The 19,582-nt window shown below is 41.9% G+C and overlaps 1 protein-coding gene and 1 long non-coding RNA gene across 6 annotated transcripts in view; one reads left to right on the top strand and one right to left on the bottom strand.

Moving 5' to 3' along the window:
- The window catches only part of GRIA4 (glutamate ionotropic receptor AMPA type subunit 4), a 230,668-nt gene extending 218,407 nt beyond the window's left edge, over positions 1-12,261 (top strand). For 2 of the 5 annotated variants that reach the window (XM_060273855.2, XM_088668343.1), the window contains 3 exons: positions 1,198-1,312; positions 6,238-6,372; positions 11,109-12,261. In XM_060273855.2, the coding sequence (XP_060129838.2) occupies positions 1,198-1,312; positions 6,238-6,372; positions 11,109-11,273 (415 nt within the window). In that variant the 3' untranslated portion in view covers positions 11,274-12,261. Of the gene's footprint in view, positions 1-1,197; positions 1,313-3,359; positions 3,475-6,237; positions 6,373-8,441; positions 8,625-11,108 lie in introns of all 5 variants that reach the window. The other 3 variants (XR_015949708.1, XM_088668342.1, XM_060273856.2) reach the window with 3 other exon arrangements.
- On the bottom strand, positions 1,830-10,013 carry LOC148686028 (uncharacterized). The gene is made up of 3 exons (XR_015949709.1): positions 9,367-10,013; positions 3,190-3,414; positions 1,830-1,946 (listed from the first exon to the last, which is right to left on the bottom strand). It is a non-coding gene; the product is annotated as an uncharacterized LOC148686028 (long non-coding RNA).
- Positions 12,262-19,582: the final 7,321 nt, after the last annotated feature.

The following is a 19,582-nucleotide window of genomic DNA, read 5'->3' as shown; positions in this document are numbered from 1 at the left end:
CTGCTGTTCAGTGTCCACTGGGCATTAGATAGCATCAGACAATGTGGTGCCATGGAAATCCTATCCACAGTGATTTCAAGAGCCTCTGCTAAAGGAGCTATCTGATTCCCATTGTTAGCAACCCTGTGTTTCCAAAAATTGAAGTTCAGTTTTGTTTGGAATTCATTGATACATCAGTGAAACACCGAGGCAACCTTTGCCTGTTCTCCTCTGTGGGTGGAACAGGGATGGATCTCAGAGCCCTGGTGCATGTTGATGACATCATGCATGGATGCCAGGATCTAGAAGCCCCTAGCCAAGTCTAGGGTAGTTTGTTGCAATATGAAGCCCAATGGTGTCAGGTAAGTGCTCTGTTTTCAATTCTACCATTATCCTAAATTCCATGAAGCAATCTCCCTTAGATATCTGGTGGTGAGTTCTCTCTAGTGACACTGCCTCTAACATAATATCATAAACAATAAGGTAGCCTTATCATCTGGGCATAATCCACATATAATTACACTAAGCACATTTTAAGTGTTATTGTTTTTAATGGGAGTGTTGGATCCCTTCCATTGGAATCAATATGTTTTAACTTTGGTTGAATTGCGCATCATATACCTATGTTTGGGACAGTTGTAAAAAGAAGTAGAGATTCGCACAAGAGCAGGGGGGGCATGATCGCATTTTGTACACCTATTTAATTCACACTTTACCACCAGACTTTAATGCTAGTACAAGAGCTGACTATTTCAGCTCAAGGGAACTGAAATTTTATACTCATATTTTGTACAACAAACAATCATGCCTCTCTGGCTGCTAAAGGAATTGAATCAAAGGTCTTTTTCTTTTTTACTGTCTGTTATAAACTGTAGGGGAAAGGATGAACACAATCTAAATTCTATATCCTGGCTGCACTTTATCACCACATTGAAAATATATGAATAGCTCCTTTTCTCTTTTTTTTATCGGTTTACAAAATCATATTATCCTTACTTAAGCACTGAGCAATAAAGCTGCCCTCCACTGAAAAAAAAAATGCATTTTTCCCTTCCCAAATTGGTTCGCCAGCATGCTTCTTCCTCCCCACAGGTGTGTTACAATATGCAAATGAGAGGTTTATTTAGTGTGTGGATAAAAGAGCTTTTTAAGTCCTCGTTCCTTCTAACATCTTAACGGCTATGCAGTTTCTTACAAAATATGTTTTATCGTTTCAAGAAATGCTGTTAACCTCGCAGTTTTAAAACTGAATGAACAAGGCCTCTTGGACAAATTGAAAAACAAATGGTGGTACGACAAAGGAGAATGTGGCAGCGGGGGAGGTGACTCCAAGGTTAGCCTCAATGTCACCAAAGCGGGTAAACAGTATGTAGAGTAATTGGTGCATCTGCTGGGGCTCATTCCTTCCTTGCCATGAAATCCTTGACGGCATTGATTAAAAAAAAACCAACTTCCAGATGTGTGCAATTACTGTCAAAGCAAAAATATTTGCATCCTTCTTTGAGTCTCAAGCCCAACTTATTGGCCTGGGAATCCAAATCGCCGTTTCGCATGTCATACCTGGAATCTCTTAAAAAATCAAAACAGATTTGACCCAAAAGTTGGTAGGGACAAAGCAGCTTGGTGAACATGCAGCAGAAGACATTAGCACAGCACAGCAGACAATATCACAAGAGCCCAACTAGCTCCCTGTCTCTCCAAGTGAATGACTTAGGCTGCTTGTGCATCACTAACTGGTTTTTACTGGAGCTGGAGGTTGGTGGGCCAACTTATTTATTTTGTTTCATTTATTAAATTTATGTCCTGCCCCTCCTCCCAAAAGAGCAGAAGGCAGAAAACACACAGGCCAGAAAGCACTTAAAACATTTAATTGCAGCACAAATGCAGACTGGGGAAGATCTCTCCTTAAAAGCCTTGTTGGAAGAGGAAGGTTTTCAGTAGGCCACAGAGACAGCCCTGGTCTTTCACTGAAAAAAGAAAACCCCCATGGTTACAGTCACTACTTCATCCAAAAAACTCTCTTTAACTCTTGGGTGGGTGGCAACTAGCAGGCTAGCTAGTTGAAGGGGCCAGGCTTTGCCTGGATAGCCTCATTTCTATGATTTCCCTCTAGGGCACACCAACACAAAAGTGGATTTATTGTTGTGGTTTCTGCAAACGAAACCTGGGAACCGTAGTTTTGTGAGAGTGGGGCCCAAGCTCTGTTGTGTTATTTTTGTGCCTTGCTATGTAAACCACCTTGTGATCCTTGGATGAAGGGCAGTATAGACATTTAAGAAATTAATAAATAAATCTTTATTTTTATGATCCACCCTGGCTGCTCAAAGGGCCAGTCAGTTCCCATAGGGAAGATAATAGTAAACTCTCATAAACATCATGCGATTGCGAGTGTTTCCTTTATGTTATCTATATTTATCAATCGCATTTATACTCCGCCCTTCCCCCAAATAACCCATTGGCTTATTCCATGTCATCTTTCGAACAACCCTGTGGAGGAACTTAAAAGCTGGAAGAAGCCCAGTGTCACCCATAGGAATGGCATGGTTCAGTAGGGTTTCGATTTGTAGACCTGGGGACACACAACATACTGTGCTCTAAGCACAGCTTTCTAATATTTTTTAAATGAAATTTGTAGGCCGCTCTCCGTCAGCGAATGATCCCAGCTATAACATAAACATCATTATGCAATGAAATTAAATAAAAATCAGTTTAAAAGTATAGCAGCGATCAGTGCAACATAACATAACTTTCAGGTGTCACCCATCTTTACCGACTTCCTCTAAACACCCAGGTCTTTAGTTGGTGATATAACAACGATCAAGGGTGTTGCCATCTGTACCCTCCATGGGAGGCAGTTTTAGTCTAACGCCACATCCTCCCTGAGTACTGAAATATACGACGATAGGGAGGCACATCCATATAGGTGCGCATTGTGAGCCTAAACAGATTTACTCTGCAACCTCATGGAACCTACTTCCCAGCTTTGGTCTGCCACCTAAATTGTCCAGTTGATATTTTGCTCAAATGTCAGGCTAGGTGAGTTTGAGGACAACAGATAGACAATCTGGTAATCTGGAAACATTTCCAACATCTGGTTGCGTTTTATTGGTCGGCCACTGAATGTGTCGGTGAAAGCCAATAGTTTTGGGTTCACAGTAATTGCACGCAATTTTTTTTCGCAAGCCTTCCCCAGCAGTATGTGCCCATTACCTGAAGCGATGGAGCAGGTCCCAGTCGTATGTCTGTCTCTAACCCTATGCACGACATAAGCAGCCTCTGTGGCCTCCGCTCCGTCACTTTGCAATGCGATTCTATGTAGTTTTACTTGAATAACATAAAATAACATATATAATGTTATTTATGTTATTTCCCACGTGAAGAACTCCTGTAAACCTTGCCGTTCTGAAACTCAGTGAGGCAGGCGTCTTAGACAAGCTGAAAAACAAATGGTGGTACGATAAAGGGGAATGTGGACCCAAGGACTCTGGAAGCAAGGTCAGTCGCTGCAGTTCGGGACCCGCTATTGTGTTCACGAGGGAGCTAATGTTCACATAGGAATGGAAATAAATGAGCTATTGAACAGGCACCACACAGAAGGCGCTTATCCTTTCCCTCCCAACCCCAGGGGGGCAAGATGAAGTGGTCCCTTGGATTCATAAACCCTGCATGAGAAATGCAAAACATAGGCGAAGCATTAATTAAATTAAAGCCCTTCAACACCAGCTTCGTCCCAGGCATGTCCCCAAATGCCGAACCCTTAAGTTACTTTTAAAAAGAAAAGATGTTCCGGTTTATACAAGGGCATGGTAGCACCTCAGTTATGGAGCACTCACTGAACGTGCTTTTCTAAAAGGTCTTTTGTTTATGGACTTAGAGTCATAGAATTGTAGAGTTGGAAGGGAGTCTGAGGATCATCTAGTCCAACCCCCTGCAATGCAGGAATATACAGGGGTCGAGCCTGCAGCCTTGGCATTATCAAACCAACACCAAACCTTGGTTACATGAAAGGCATTCACAAACACACACAACGTAACCAGCTGCACATAAATGATACTCTTCAATGTATATTTCACAATATCAAAGGCTTCGTCAGTGGTACATGTTTCATATAATGTATATATGTGTCATGAGAGCCATTATTTCGTTATACATTATATGAAACATGTACCACTGACGAAGCCCAAAACAGGATGATTATTCCAGAAATCCTTGTCGTGGAACTGCAGCAAGCTTCCATTTGGATTCGTTGGGCCTTTTGAATACACAGAGGCATATGTGGATTAGAAACAGCTCAAATTTGGGACTTTATGAACGAACTGGTTTATTTGGACTTTTATTTACTTTGTCAATCTTTACATGCTGATTTTGCATGAGAAAACCTTTGATATTGTGAAATATACATTGAAGAGTATCATTTATGTGCAGCCGGTTACGCCTTGGCATTATCAGCACCACGCTCTAACCAACTTGAACCACTTAGGTTCAGAATGGTCCTGTTGATCAGTCTTAGAAATGATAGCAAAATGATACCCCCAATTAGTGGTACCTTGTTCCAACATCTGGCAGTACATCGATGTCAACTTGACTCCTGCCACTTCACATTTTAAAAAGGAAGGCCATCTCTCTTGAAGGTGTTTTGCAAATCTAACAAGTTTGGAGGCAGATTAAAATGCTATGTTCCTCACCCGCCCCCGCCCCCCATCGCAACATGAACAACATGGAAAGATGTTCATCCTGCACCTGCCCAGCCTTTAGTTGGAACATTGAATAATGCATCTTTAAACTATTGCAGCAACTGAACTCAGCGCTCATCATGGTGTGCGAATTCCACATAGCTCAGAATAAAAAAAATAAAAATCAAGTATTACTGTATTACTCTCAGCCCATTTTTTAAAAAGTGTTTATTGCTTAATTAGGAGTATAGCAATGTGTGGTATAATGTCAACTCCTTTTTAAAAAAAAAAAGTCTAAAGCATTATGATGTACAATTACATGCATCTTTTTGAAATCTTGAAATGTCAAGTGTGCAGTCTCGTGTTCATACCATTCGCTCATTCAAATTGGCAGTGGATTGTGGCCACACGAACTCGCAGGATGGAAAGCATCCACCGATTTGAAATGCTTACTTAACACTAAGATTAATGTCTTAAATTACAAAATGTAATGGGTTTTTAAAAATTACGCATCTAATTTACTGCATCAGCACTGCAGTCCCTTAGTGAGAAGAGGTCATAGCTCATTGGCAGAGCATCTGTTTTGCATGCAGAAGATCCCATGTTAAATCTCTGGCATGGTAGGACTAAGAGAGAGTCCTGTCTGAAACACCTGACCACTGACTAGACCTAGGTGGACATAAAGTCTGAATCAATACAAGGCAGCTTCCTCTGATAGAAATAATATGTACTTTAAACAACAATCCTGAGAAAACCAGGCAAGCCAGTGGTCCCGATCCAGAGAATGCTGCTACGCTTGTTTATGGACTTCTGCAGATGCAGCAAGACTGTTCCCTGAATTTCCAACTCTCCAGGCCCCTCTCCCTCTCCACCCCACTGCAAGTGCTTTCCAAACTAGGCAACCTTCTCCTTTAGCAGTATAGTAGGAAGTGAGAAGGCTGTGCTTTGTGAGGAAAGACTCGTTTGTCTCCTAGCTCACATCCTACACGAGGCTCGGGAGCTGTGACAGCAAATTTGTTTGCCTGAATTTTAAGGAGTGATTTAAATGTAACGGACCTTTTCTTTAACCATCAGTCGGAAGACTGGTCTGGTGTTTTCTTTTCCAAATAAATATATCGGAGCATATCTATCCTAAAAGGAGCCATGCCATAGATAACTTAGGCTACTTAATGATCCTCTAACAACCCCGTGTTCAGGCCACCATTAAACGTCAAGTCAAGAGAGGATAGATATGCTTTATTGACGCTGCGGTTAATTGTGGTAGACTATTTCACCGCCGTTCATTACCAAGGGGCTAATTGCATCTGAAAGTATTGGTTAAGCACATGTAATCTTTTGCTTTTGAAAACAAATTGTTTGCTTATATACGTATGTTTGTTTTGCAAGCGAGGGCAGGGCAATTATCTCAGAAGACGTTTGTCAGTGCCTCTCTCTCTCCCCCCCCCCCCCGCCGCCACCTTTCCCCATGTATTTCAATGAAGCCGTCACTTATGCCTCTGTACTTGTAGCGTACTGTTTTGTTTGTTTGCTCTCCAGCCGCCTCGCGCCTCTGATCTGACACGCACACCCCTTTTTGTTTCCCCAGGACAAGACGAGCGCCCTGAGTCTCAGCAATGTTGCGGGCGTCTTCTACATTCTGGTTGGAGGCCTGGGCCTGGCTATGCTGGTGGCTTTGATAGAGTTCTGTTACAAATCCAGGGCAGAGGCGAAGAGAATGAAGGTGGCAAAGAGTGCACAGACTTTTAATCCAACTTCCTCGCAGAATACCCAGAATTTAGCAACTTATAGAGAAGGTTACAACGTATATGGAACCGAGAGTGTTAAAATTTAGGGGTAGGACTTAGGGCCCTACTACAGTGAGTGGCTGACGTATCATCATCTTGTCATGCGGTGTTGTGCCCTGTCTGTCCAGTGCTGGTAACTGCTTGCTTATCAAGAGAGCTTCCTCTTTTGGAAAAAACAAACAAACGGTTCGGTTGATTTTGGCTGCAGATGTTTAGTATACTTTCCTACATGTTGCTAATAGACATCTGCATTGCAAGGGGGTTTTTTTGGTGCTTTTTATTTAAAAAAATGCATCAAGATATATATAGAGAGATAGAACTCTATTGGATACCATGGGTTTAAAAATATATCTATTTTTTAAAAAATCTGCAGTGACATCTACAGCCATGTGAAATTTTAGATTTCATGGTGAACATTTATATTTCTGGATGAAGGATGAGGGCAATTAAGATCCTAGGCAGACATAAGAGAAGATGGCTTTTCAAACAAATAATTCTAGGTGCTTTATATATGAAGGAGGATCAAGACTCAGGCTTGGTGCACCTGGTTTTGAGGAAGTCACTTTCTTCTGTTCTTGGATGTTCTCTGTAGATAGTCTGTTTAGTTAGTTCTGGCGCAATCCTTTCCCTACTTGTTTGGGGAAATGTTCCATTGGAATAAGTGTGTAACAAATTTGGGGAAGGTGATGCTTCAGGATGTGTTGACCACCTCTTCATTGGATGGCTTTAAAGGATTAGGCAAATTCATGGAGGATAAATCTATCAAAGGCTACTGGTCATAAGGCTCTATGCAGCCCCCAGGATCAGAGACGGCATGCTGCTTGGGAGCAGCAACAGGAGAAGGCTAATGTCTTCATGCTTTGCTTGTACATATCCCAAGAGGCAACCGATTAATAAGGGAAATAGCATGCTGGACTAAATGAACCTTTGCTCTGGTCCAGATGGACCATTGCTCTGATCCAGCAGGGCTTTACAATGTTTTTCTTTAAAAAAAATAAAAGCATCTCCTTAATAAATGTGGCTTACATCTGAGTCTACATGCATAGGATTGTGCTGCCTAATTAGTTTTACTGCATTTGCAAGAAGATTTCCTCCAGTGAGCTGAAACTGATGTGCCTCGCAGCATGCAGTTTGGAAGGCCACGGCAAAATTCTTTAGCACAGGGTGGCAAGCAAAACGGCAGTTTTTGCTCATAGAAAAGAGTGCCCTGATTGTCACAAGCAGAGAGCTACTCGGGGCTGAAGGAAAGAGAGTGGCTGCTCTTAGGAAAGCATACCAGTGCACTGATTGTCTTCTTTCTTATCCCCCTTCATCTTTGAGCCAGAAATATTTAGGATTGTCAAATCTGCAGTGAGGTACAAAGGCTCAAATCCAACATACACACATTCACCTGGAAATACGTTCCATTGAAGTCAATGGAGCTTACTTCTAAGTAGATGTGCATAGTAGGGTGCTGATGATTAAATTTATTACCTGCCCTACCACCAGCAGGTCCCAGGGCAGGTTACAACCATTTAAAATTCAGGATTAAAACAGTTAAAGCAAATCACAGGAATAGATTGGGTCCTAAAACACACACATCTCAGTACAGCCATACCTCAGCTCCCAAACACCTTGGGAGTCGGACATTCTGGCTCCTGAACAATCAAAAACTGGAAGTGATTGTTCCAGTTTTCAAATGTTCTTTTGGAAGCCGAACATCCGATGGGGCTTCTGTGGCTTCCGATTGGCTGCAGAAGCTTCCTGCAGCCAATCAGAAGCCGCGCTTTGGAAGTCGAACATTTCACAAGTCGAACGGACTTCCTGAACGGATTCTGTTCGACTTCCGAGGTATGACTGTACAACTTAATAATACCCACAATACCAGTGATATGGCAATTTTAAAAAACACACAGAGAAAATAAAGCTTAGGTGTAAGCGTGTAAATATTAAGTGTTTTATTTTGCCACTTCAGACTTTAAAAAGAAAGGCATTCTATTTATTATTTTTATTTTTATTCATGCAGTGCTGGAGCACACGGCACTGCACAGCAGGCAAAGTGTGCCTGTCAAATAGCAGGCCCCTGCCCCAAGGAGATTGCAGCCAAAAGGCACAGCCGATACACAACAGAACCATACAATGCAGAACAAACACAGTATGACCAGAGATTGGCGTGTGGTCACTGTAGCTGGAGAGCACCGAGAAATAGGTGGGTTTCCAGGAGGGGGTGAAGAAGACGTGGGAGGGGGCTTGGTGCACATGGAGTGGGAAAGTATAGATTCCCTTTCCAAAAAGATTTCCTTGCCCATTTGTCTGTTACCTTTTGTTTCTGCCAGAAACAATTTAAGAGGGAACGTGGCTTTCAAAACCTTTGTGTGTTCTCGAAGGTTTCCTCTTTCTGTTTCTCCAGCAGCAGCTCCACTTGTTCAAGGTGCTAAACCATTTTTAACGCACGGCAGCAAAAAGCACACAAACTCACCTGGTGTTGGGGGGAATTGTGGCGAAACTCAGATATTTTTCATGAGGATTTTTACATAGAGGGCACTGGGTAATGTAGTGAATGACAGCCTTCATAACCATTTTACATGAAGGCTGTTCCAAAGGTAGCTTCTTAGAGTAGCTAAGCAGAAAGGCAGAGGGCAAATTGATTTTGGCCTTGCAAAACAAGCTGGCTTCTGCCCAAAATCAGACTTTTTGCAATAAGGAGAGTGACAGAACACACTCTCTAAACCCCCTGCAAACAGTTCAGAACAAATACTCCATACAAAGCCAATGTCTTCTAATCGCCCCACAAACCTCATCTAAACACATCGGGGAGAATGCGCAGTGAACAGGCTGTCGGGAAGCAACCTTTGTACCATATAACCTCTCTAATTAATGAAACAAAAAGCACTTTAAACCCCCACCCCCACCCCTTGCTTCATCTATAACTAGGATTATGTAGCATTCACCTGTCCAGTAAAGGTGCCAATGATTGGGTGGTTCCATCCATTAGCAGAAACATCTCGGTTTCCTCAGGCTTTCCCTGGTTAGTAGCTCTGTATCTTTCCATGTTCCTCGTGATTCGGTGTTTCTGTTTTAAATTGCTTTTAATCTGTTTGCTCGTTCGTCACCTTTGTACGCTACTTTGAGAGTTGTGTTCATGTAGGCGATTATAGAAACACGATAAAACAAATATAATTAAAGCTTTCCTCAGGTCTCAGGCAAGAAAAGGATGCATGTGCAACCAGATCCAGAGGTTCCCCCATCCCTCGAAAAGCAAAGAGATATGTCAACCACCTTCCTTTTTCTCCCACATTTTTGTCAACTCTCCATTTTCGCTCTGTTCCTTTTCTCAAGGACGATTCAGGAGGCTTCCCCCAGAAGCTAAGCGTTTCCCTCCAATGCTCTGCATGCAAAGTCAAGGAGGGTCACTTGCTCATTTGTAGGCACCACCCAAGGCACACACACAAAAAAAAAACCTTATAGCTGGTGCTCTCGGGACAATCTCAGTTACTGGAGAGGGGTGGGGTTGTCTTAATCCACCATAAATGTCCTGCTTTGGGCCTGTGTGTGTGTGTGCGTGTGTGTGCGTGCGTTGCTCTTGTCCCATGGCAGCCACGTGTAGCCCAGATTATTGCCACGATTTCAGCAAATATACTCCTTTTATTGGAGAGTTTGGCCCCAGTCCAACAACTTAGTGGTGCCAATGTCCCGTTTCAAATAAATGGGCCTTTAAAAAAAAGAAAAAGAAACTGCAAACAATGAGATGCTTCTTTCTCAAAGAAAGCCTCAACCCTCACCCCCAATAGGATTCCAGCCTTGGAGTGCAATTCTATGCATGTTTGCTCAGAAGTAAGTCCCACTGAGTTCAGAGGAGGGCGGTTACTCCCAGGCAGGTCTAAACCATTTTTTTTTATTATTTAAAGAGACAGATTCTGAATTATTCACATTACGTATATACAATATTATTTTTTTACAGCTGTTGTTTTTATTAGCCTTTTAAGTATTTGCAACTGGTCTTAATTTTAACTGAAAGGAAATCAAGGTAGAAGTGGAAAGGAAGGAAGGAAGGAAGGAAGAATTCAGCTAAAGTCAAACACTTTTAAGTCCCATTTATTTCTGTGGAGATTAGCATATATTTGGATTTTGTTTTCATTTAAATCAATGGGGCTAAAGGGAGCTTAACTTTGGCTGGATTTTTATTTAAATGTACAGAAAGCCTGTAACTTTTTTATTATTATTCAAAAAATGCAGTAAACTAGATAATATCAGCTTGGCAGACTTCAGAGTTACATGCTAGTTTGTGAGAAAATTCTGAGCCTTACTGCTATCACATATACATGAAAATGGATTGGAGCAGGGGAGGAACAAGAGATTGATTCCTAGGAAAACTGGGCAACTAAGTAACATTTTACACTTGCCCACAGCGATTTGACTTTTACTAAATTTTAACAGAATGAGAATCTCCGGTTTAATCTCTTTTAGAGCATTGATTATGGTTATTATTTTTAAAAAGAGTGTGTTAAATGCACTTATATCTATATTATTATATAAACAGTTAACGTGATAATGCAGATGTCTACACCTAGATATTTTTGGTGTTTGTTGTGCACTGGTTTTATTGGGGAACAGAAATATTGTAACACTTCCTTTCTGCCTCCTCCTTTTTCTTCTCCCTCTCTCCCTCTCTCCCCTTTCTCCTGCCTCCCAGCTGACCTTTTCTGAAGCCATACGAAACAAAGCCAGATTATCCATCACAGGGAGCATGGGAGAAAACGGACGCATTCTGACTCCCGACTGCCCAAAGGCTGTACACAGTGGATCTGCAATGAGACAAAGTTCAGGATTGGCGGTAATTGCATCAGACCTACCATAAAAACCAAAAAAATATCCGAGTGCCTTAATTAAACTGTGTCAGTGACTGACGGGAATACAGCATGGACTGTAACACGACACGGGGAAATGTCATTGATGAACTTAGAAATGGGCTGAGCATGGGAAAGGCGTCCTGGCATGCCAGACATCAGCAGCAGCAAATGTGTGTGCATGGTCTCAGCTCGGAAACCCAAACTCAGATTTTATATCAGGAAAAAAAGAATCATAATTTAGTTTTGTTGGGGGGAGGCGGGGTTGGGACAGGAATATTAACAGTGACAAATTTCACTTGAGTGGACTTTAAAAAAACAACAAAAACCACCAACTAATAGGACTTGCCGATTTAGCGCATTAAAACTATGAAGAATACACATGAGGAAAAGGCTACCTTTCGGTCTTTGTCTTGGCAAAGCGGAGAACCAACTGCTATAGAAGTCAATGAACATGCTTACCTGTGTTTCCCGAAGATCAACATTACACAGTGGGAAGAATGTCCGGCTGTGGAAACAAGTCACTAAACTGTGATAAGAAAATAAATATGTAAATCCTGTGAAAAAAATAAAATAAAAGAAATTAATTACTTTTTTCTTTGGGGGAAAAAAGAGGAATATTGAAACATGCTTGCTTTTTAACGGATGTAAATTCAGTAGAGGACAACACAATTCTTTTTTCTAACCATCTTAGGGAACAATTCATTGCAATAATTGATATAAAATGTCATCACTGTAATAAAATTCAGAGACTTTTTTTTTATAAACATTGTTGGTCATCCTCATTCTGTCCCATCATTCCGTGTTCCATGGATTTGCATCTGTCTAACTACAAGAAACCAACCAATAAGTTTAGAGAACACCATCAGTCTGCAGTATAGAATCAAAAGAGACTACGGGTCACTCATGTTACCGCTTTTATTTATAATCTTGTTCTGTGTATGAAACTGTGGTTTTTGTACCCACCAAAAAAGAATAAAACAACAACCGTTCTTTTAATACCTGCTGACCTGGAGTGGTTTTCTGACTATCAGGAATGCTGTTCCCAACAGGTCAATAGAGCTGAGGGCAAATTGTATTTGAGACGAATTTGCATTCTGACGCCAAGAAGTGTGGCCAGGCTTGAGTTTCTGGCCAGAGAAGCAATGGACTGTTCTTGACTTTGCTACTGGTTCACTCCAGCATAATAATCATATGTACAGCAGGCAGGGATATATGTATCCTGGGCTTTAAAAATAAATCTGCTCTGAGGGAATCCAAATCCCGCAACAGCAAAAATGTGTGATTCTGTATCTTGCATACATTATGCAAGTTATGCTCAACTATTGCATAGTCTATTCAGCTTTTTTCTTTCTGTTTTGCATAATATTTTCTGCTTCTGCTTGTCATGGGGGAGGCTTTGTAAGGCACTGAAGGTCACCACTGAGCACTGGAAACAATGTTCAGCAATTTCCCTGGCTTCTGAGATGTCACGAGGCACAGTCCACACTCTGCTAAGGATCTGGTCCCTAAACCACTTTCTTGGCTTTTGGCTGCACATCTGCAAAGCCCCAACATAAGGCAGTCAGTCACAAAGTAAGACTTCTAAATGGACTCTTGGTCTATTTAACCCAGTATTGACTACACTGGCAGGAAGTAACTCTCCAGGGTTTCAGACATGGTTCTCTCCCAGCCTGGAAATGTCAGGGATTGAACCTGGAACCCAGGTGCTCTACGACTGAGCTGCAGCAGGCAGGTGGCAGCTACTAACAGCCAGGGACTGTTGTGAAATTTTGGATTTACGTAAAACATTCACAGTTGATGTGTGGCCCCTTGGTTGCTTCTATACAAGACTCAGGGAAAAGAATTTTTCAATTTCCTGAGCTATCTTTCTTTCTGGCCACGCAGACACGGCTTATTAATGGAATGGGTTGGTTGTTTCTGTCATTTACCCCAAGACAAGCATGCATGCAAATTGGGACTGGATCCATATTTCCTCCTGCTGCAGTTTGAGCTCAGCTTCCCTTGCTATCACAACCTACTTGATGGACATATTGGCCAGTGACTCAAATACTGATTTGGTAGTCTGTCTTGATTCCCTATGGTTCAGAAGGGCTACCTATCTTTTCTTTTCTTAAAAAAAGGAAGGACCAAAGGTGCCTTGATTCAATTAAATGTGCATTCCGCAACTTAATGAAAACACAGAGAGAGAGAGTGACTCGGTCTTAGGGGGAGAAAGGAAGATGGGTTAGTTGTCAGTCAATCAGCAATATGGGCAGATAGATTTTGCTGGAATTGAGAACTAGCTTCCCCTGACCCCAATCCAGGAAGGGAAATTGTACATCTAACAACATGCACTTATGCAATGGATTTACTACTCAATTTGTGTGCATCTGCATGCACCATTTTTGTGTTCTATTTGTGATAGTTTTCCCCTCTTCTCACCAGCAAATCTGTAGCTTAAGGAAAGGCTGTGCTATATCTCCCAACACAAAATACAGGAGCCACCTAATTCCCTTATTGGATTATTGGGGTAATATGAATTCCCCCTGCCCTTCTGATCCCTGCCACCTGGTATAGCAGAAAAAGAGCATGGGTTTTCCCTTTGTGCAACCCAAAAAAGGACTGTGCTGTTAATAAATCCTGCATTGGACTAGTAATTGATATATCTCTGCAAGAATATTGGAGTATGAAAAATGAACTCTGAGGCCCAATTCAGGATCTCCCCACCCCTCCATTTGAAGAATATAGAACCAAGTTTCTTAGGAGACCCACATGGTTTTACATTTCCAATGCTAATTCTCCAAGACAACTAAGAGCAAGTTCAGTCCTTACATCCAAGCCAATAGTACTCTTGCTGCTGTTGTCGCATATAAGAACAGTTTGTTATCTTGTCTGTTAATATCCTTATCTACAATACCAAGTAGAAATGAAATACACATTAATAAATGTGTATTTCAACATCTTTTTCATCTCATTATAAAGTGGTACCTCTACTTACGAATTTAATGCACATTCGTAAGTCGAAAAAAATTGTAAGTCGAATCCCATAGGAATGCATTGGGAGAAAGAATTCGTAAGTCGAAGCAACCCTATCTAAAAATTCGTAAGTAGAAAAAATCGTATCTAAACCGCATCCAAGATGGCGGACGGAGGTCCATTCGTAAGTAGTTAACATTCGTAAGTAGAGTTATTCGTAAGTAGAGGTACCACTGTATATCATTTCCCAGAAGCAGTACAAAACCTTTCCTTAATCGGAAAGCCCACGAGGCTAAAAGTTTTCCCACCCGTGCCTTATTCCATAGAACAATTTATGGGATGTGAAATCTGTGGTCCTCCAAATGTTGCTGCACTACAACTCCCATCAGCACCACCCAGCATGTCCTGTAGTCTGGAATGATGGCACAGTACTATTGGCACAGAAATGGAAGTCGAAAGCACAACCCCTGTTTAAAACCAGCTGCATTGGTTGCCAGTTGGTTTCTGGTTCAATTCAAGGTGCTCACCTTACTGCTTATAGCCTTAAGCAGCAGAGGAGACCCTCTTAGTAGTTCCACCTCCCTAAGAAGTTCAGGAGCAGCATCCCTCTGTTAGAAGATGCAATGTGTGGCCTGAGTCCTGAGCATTGTATAAAATCAGAGATGTTATATATTGGAGATATGGTGAAGATGAAGGAGTGACTTAACACAAGTGGATGAGGAAAAGATTGGGGAGGACGACTTGGGGAGGATAGATCTGGAGACATGCAGAGAATACCATGTCAAACATCACAATATGCTTGTCGTTTGTCCAGCTAGTTTTATTTTCATTTTTCATTTGCTTTATTTCTATATATAATTTTGTGTATCTATGCATTATAATATTTGTAACATACGTGTTCTGTCAAGGAGCCCAAGAAGCAATATGTATATATGGGGTGTGTGATTTTGGGGTGTGTGGGGAGGAGCCGGCACAAGGCAGTAATTTCATTTCACTGCAGCAACATCCCTCCCCGCAAAAGAAATGTGCAGTTTAACACATTTCAGGTCCTAATGCCACTACCTAGTTAAGGACAGAGACAGTGGCGTGAAGTGGAGAAAGCTCCATGTCATGATGTCAGGAACAAAGCCAAAAGGTGAGACAGGTGAGACAGGTAAAACTCAAGAGCTACCATTTTCAGTTAACTTCTAATGTTGACTCCTATATAATAATTTCCTCTCTTCCAAGGATTGCATGCCAGATTTAAACTTTTGGATAAATCCAAGCAGAGCCTGATAGGGAAATGCTCCAAGCTGCTGCATTGTTTTGAGCCTCTCTGGACAAGAGGTTCAGCTCAAAAGCTTGCTAGTTTAACACTACCGAGACAAGTGCTTATAATAAATAAGGTACAAAAGGTAAAGGACCCCTGGATGGTTAAGTCCAGTCAAAGGCAACTATGGGGTGCAGCACTCACCTTGCTTTTCAGGCCGAGGGAGCCAATGTTTGTTCACAGCTTTCCGGGTCATGTGGCCAGCATGACTAAACCGCTTCTGGCGCAACGGAACACCATGACAGAAACCAGAGCACACAGAAACGCCTTTTACCTTCCTGCCACAGCAGTACCTATTTATCTACTTGCACTGGTAGGCTTTTGAACTGCTACCGTACAGGAGCTGGGACAGAGCAACGGGAGCTCACCTTGTCGTGGGGATTCTAATTGCCAACCTTATAATCTGGGCTGCATCAATAAGAGTATAGCATCTAGATCAAGGGAAGTAATAGTACCACTGTATTCTGCTCTGGTCAGACCTCACCTGGAGTACTGTGTCCAGTTCTGGGCACCAGGGTTCAAGAAGGATACAGACAAGCTGGAACGTGTCCAGAAGAGGGCAACCAAAATGGTCAAAGGCCTGGAAACGATGCCTTATGAGGAACAGCTTAGGGAGCTGGGTATGTTTAGCCTGGAGAAGAGAGGGTTAAGGGGTGATATGATAGCCATGTTCAAATATATAAAAGGATGTCATATAAAGGAGGGAGAATGATTGTTTTCTGCTGCTCCAGAGAAGCGGACACGGAGCAATGGATTCAAACTACAAGAAAGAAGATTCCACCTAAACATTAGGAAGAACTTCCTGACAGTAAGAGCTGTTCGGCAGTGGAATTTGCTACCAAGGAGTGTGGTGGAGTCTCCTTCTTTGGAGGTCTTTAAGCAGAGGCTTGACAGGCTTATGTCAAGAATGCTTTGATGGTGTTTCCTGCTTGGCAGGGGGTTGGACTGGATGGCCCTTGTGGTCTCTTCCAACTCTATGATTCTAAGCCCAACAGGCTGTGGTTTAGACCATAAAGCCACCCGCATCTGCTAAATACAATAAATATAAAAAATACCACCATAGCTACAGACTTCTAGGGTCCCAGCAAGACACAGACTGCTGTGTATTCTGCCCAAAGTTGAATTAATTTGGTTTTGGGGTAGAGGAGGAAGTTTGCATTACAGCAGAAGTGGACACAAACATTGCCAATTGTCACACTAAGGGGAAAACTGGTGAGAAGCAACATTTATACCGTACCCAAGGGAAAATGTTTCCTAAAGCTGGGAATGGTAGAATTAGTTCATATTGTCTTGAGGTCAGATTGCGTACTGTGAGGAGCTGGGATTTGCATCTGTTTAAAGTATGAATATTTTACATAGCAGTTCTTGCTTTAGAGACATTCCGCTCCCAAAGGCTCTGGGATAAGTTAACCGATTATGAAGGTATTGCATCAATTGGGCCTACTTTGTACTCACACGTTCACATCACACACTGCATCTATACTGTGGGGTTGCCATGTGTGCTACTGTATCTTTGGTTCGTAAATGCATGAACTCTCTCCATCCTACCCAGCATGAGTGGGTGTGCTAAATCAATATGCCGGATTCATAACTCGCTCAAGTGTAAATGTCGTATTACATAGTCCTGCTCCAGATTGACATGGGTGCTTGAGATGCGAGTTTCCCCCACATTTCCTTAGACTTGAAAGGAAGCAGGCTGTCAGGATGCTGCAGACAAAATACCTCTGCTGTCAGCTATTCAAAGTCTGCTCTGTGAATAAAGAGAGGAGTTCAGGCTCCAGGGCAATCTAAGACATCAGCATTCATTAGCAGAAAATATTAAAATGTAAAGACTTCTAAGTTCGGCTCTCCAAGGTGATTTATTCTTCACCAAGATGAAAGGGCTTTGAAAGGGTTGATGTTTTCAGCAGGATTCTAGACACACGAGTTTTAAAACAAAAAAATATAGCATAGCGCATATCAGTTCAGCTCTTGGACCCAATGTATGAAGCAAAATATTATTGGTGGTGAATTACCTCACTAAGGAGCTATTCTCACACACAGTAGTTCCATTATGTGGATGATCATCTGATGTGCTTCTAGCAGATATGCTGTTTTGCAACAATAAATACTGGAGATGATGCGTATGCATTGCTTATATTTTTGTCCCATCCACTGGGGTTCAGGGGCTCGGGGTAGTGCAGATTTGCCATCCACCACCATTTTCTCTTCACATCCAAGAGATGAGGTCAAGAGATAGCAACTAGTCCAAGTTTGCAAATAGAGACTCATGTTTCATGTTTCTGCTAGTAATAGGTGGGCTCCTATGTTGCAGAATGGCTCAGAGTAAACCAAGCTATTCCCCACCTCAAAAAATGGGGAAACAGCTCAACATAAGCCTATACAATCTAAATCAATTTGGACCCTGCCAAGACAACAGACCCCAGTGTCTGATGAACGTTAAAACTTCTTCTGACTCGTTCTTTTTCCCTCCCACCCTCTTGCTTTGCTATTGTTCTAGTAGAAAACAGGAGAAAGGAAAGAAGGAAAGTTGTTTCTCAGTTGGGCACCTGCAAGTTACAGAGAACCTTTTTGCTGTTTCCCACATGCTATGCCGGAGCATCAATCTTGGGATATGGGTGTCTGGATGGTGGAAAGCAGGAATTGTGTGATGAGTATATTAGAGAGAGAAGGAACTGCATCATTCTCCAGCTTGGAGTCAAAGAATAATCAAAGTTCACCTGTTTAAGTGGTAAAAGTCCCTGAAATCAAAATTTATGAGCCACAAAACACAAGTCTCAGTGACATCTCAGTATTCACTCTACCCATTACACCACGGTGGCTTCCATTGATAACTGGTGGGATATAATTGCCAGAGTCCATATATGAAAATATTTGGGCATCACTGAATATCCCATCCACCATGGTAGTTATAACTACTATTAGCAAATCATTATTCATGAGGCCTTAGTTCTTCATGGGCTTGAACCCTGTTTGCCTTTAAGTCATAACTGTGTTTATCATGCCCTGGGAAATCCACCACTTAATAATTTGCCTAGGGTGGTAAGAGAAAACAAATTGCAGAGATCCATCATGCCTAGAGACAGAGACAGATGTTTCCATCATTCTACTGGTAAGGATATATTCTGTTAACAGAAATTATGATGTAAACCAGGCACCCCCAAACTGTGGCCCTCCAGATGTTTTGGCCTACAACTCCCATGATCCCTAGCTAAGAGGATCAGTGGTCAGGGATGATGGGAATTGTAGTCCAAAACATCTGGAGGGACGAAGTTTGGGGATGCCTGATGTAAACTCACCCCGTACCACTCATTTGAAAACCAAGTAATGGCAATCAGCAGGCTCCAACGTATACATCAGTGGAAATGCCCAAACAACTACAAAGGACAAGAAGCCTATGCACAAGCCTCATTGAATGGCCACTTCACGGCCAGATTATTTATCAGAACCACCACTCCAAATGGGAGACTGTTGCAATCAGGTTGAAAGTGTATGATGATCCTCTGCTAGGATTATATGGCTTGTTTGTGACAGAATGAATTGTGTTTCTATTAAACATGGATTTTCGTTTGTGGAAATGATCACCTAACAGAACTTTAAAGCAGCTAAATTAACTTTTAGAGTGTGAAACTCTGGTAGTTCTCAATCCTTTAATCTTCTTACCCAGCAGATAACTATCCCACTGAAAAGCAGTGTTCAAACTCCTAAACAGAAGAGTCAAATTAAAATTGTACTCTTTCCCCATCTCATTCTAGCTCTTCTGCTCTCCTTGATGGTGCTATCCATCAAGAGCAAGCTATCTCAGGATGGATCATAAGCCTTGTGTAATGTAATTACAGACTTTAAAGTATTGCATTACACAGCATGAAATGAATTGGCAACTCTACGCCTTATGATCCAACTGACTAATGATTGAGCAGTACAATTATAGGGTGCGGTGGGAGGGAATGGAAACCAGGCACAGTATACCACAGCCCACTTACTGAAGGAATTAAGGTGAATTCAATGAATAGCCAAGGCATTCAAGACAACAGTGGTAGTTCATGGAGGAGT

Source organism: Zootoca vivipara, chromosome 4, assembly GCF_965207765.1.
Source record: "Zootoca vivipara chromosome 4, rZooViv2.hap1.1, whole genome shotgun sequence".
In the NCBI taxonomy this organism is placed as follows: domain Eukaryota; kingdom Metazoa; phylum Chordata; class Lepidosauria; order Squamata; family Lacertidae; genus Zootoca; species Zootoca vivipara.
This window is presented reverse-complemented; position numbering and strand designations above follow the sequence as displayed.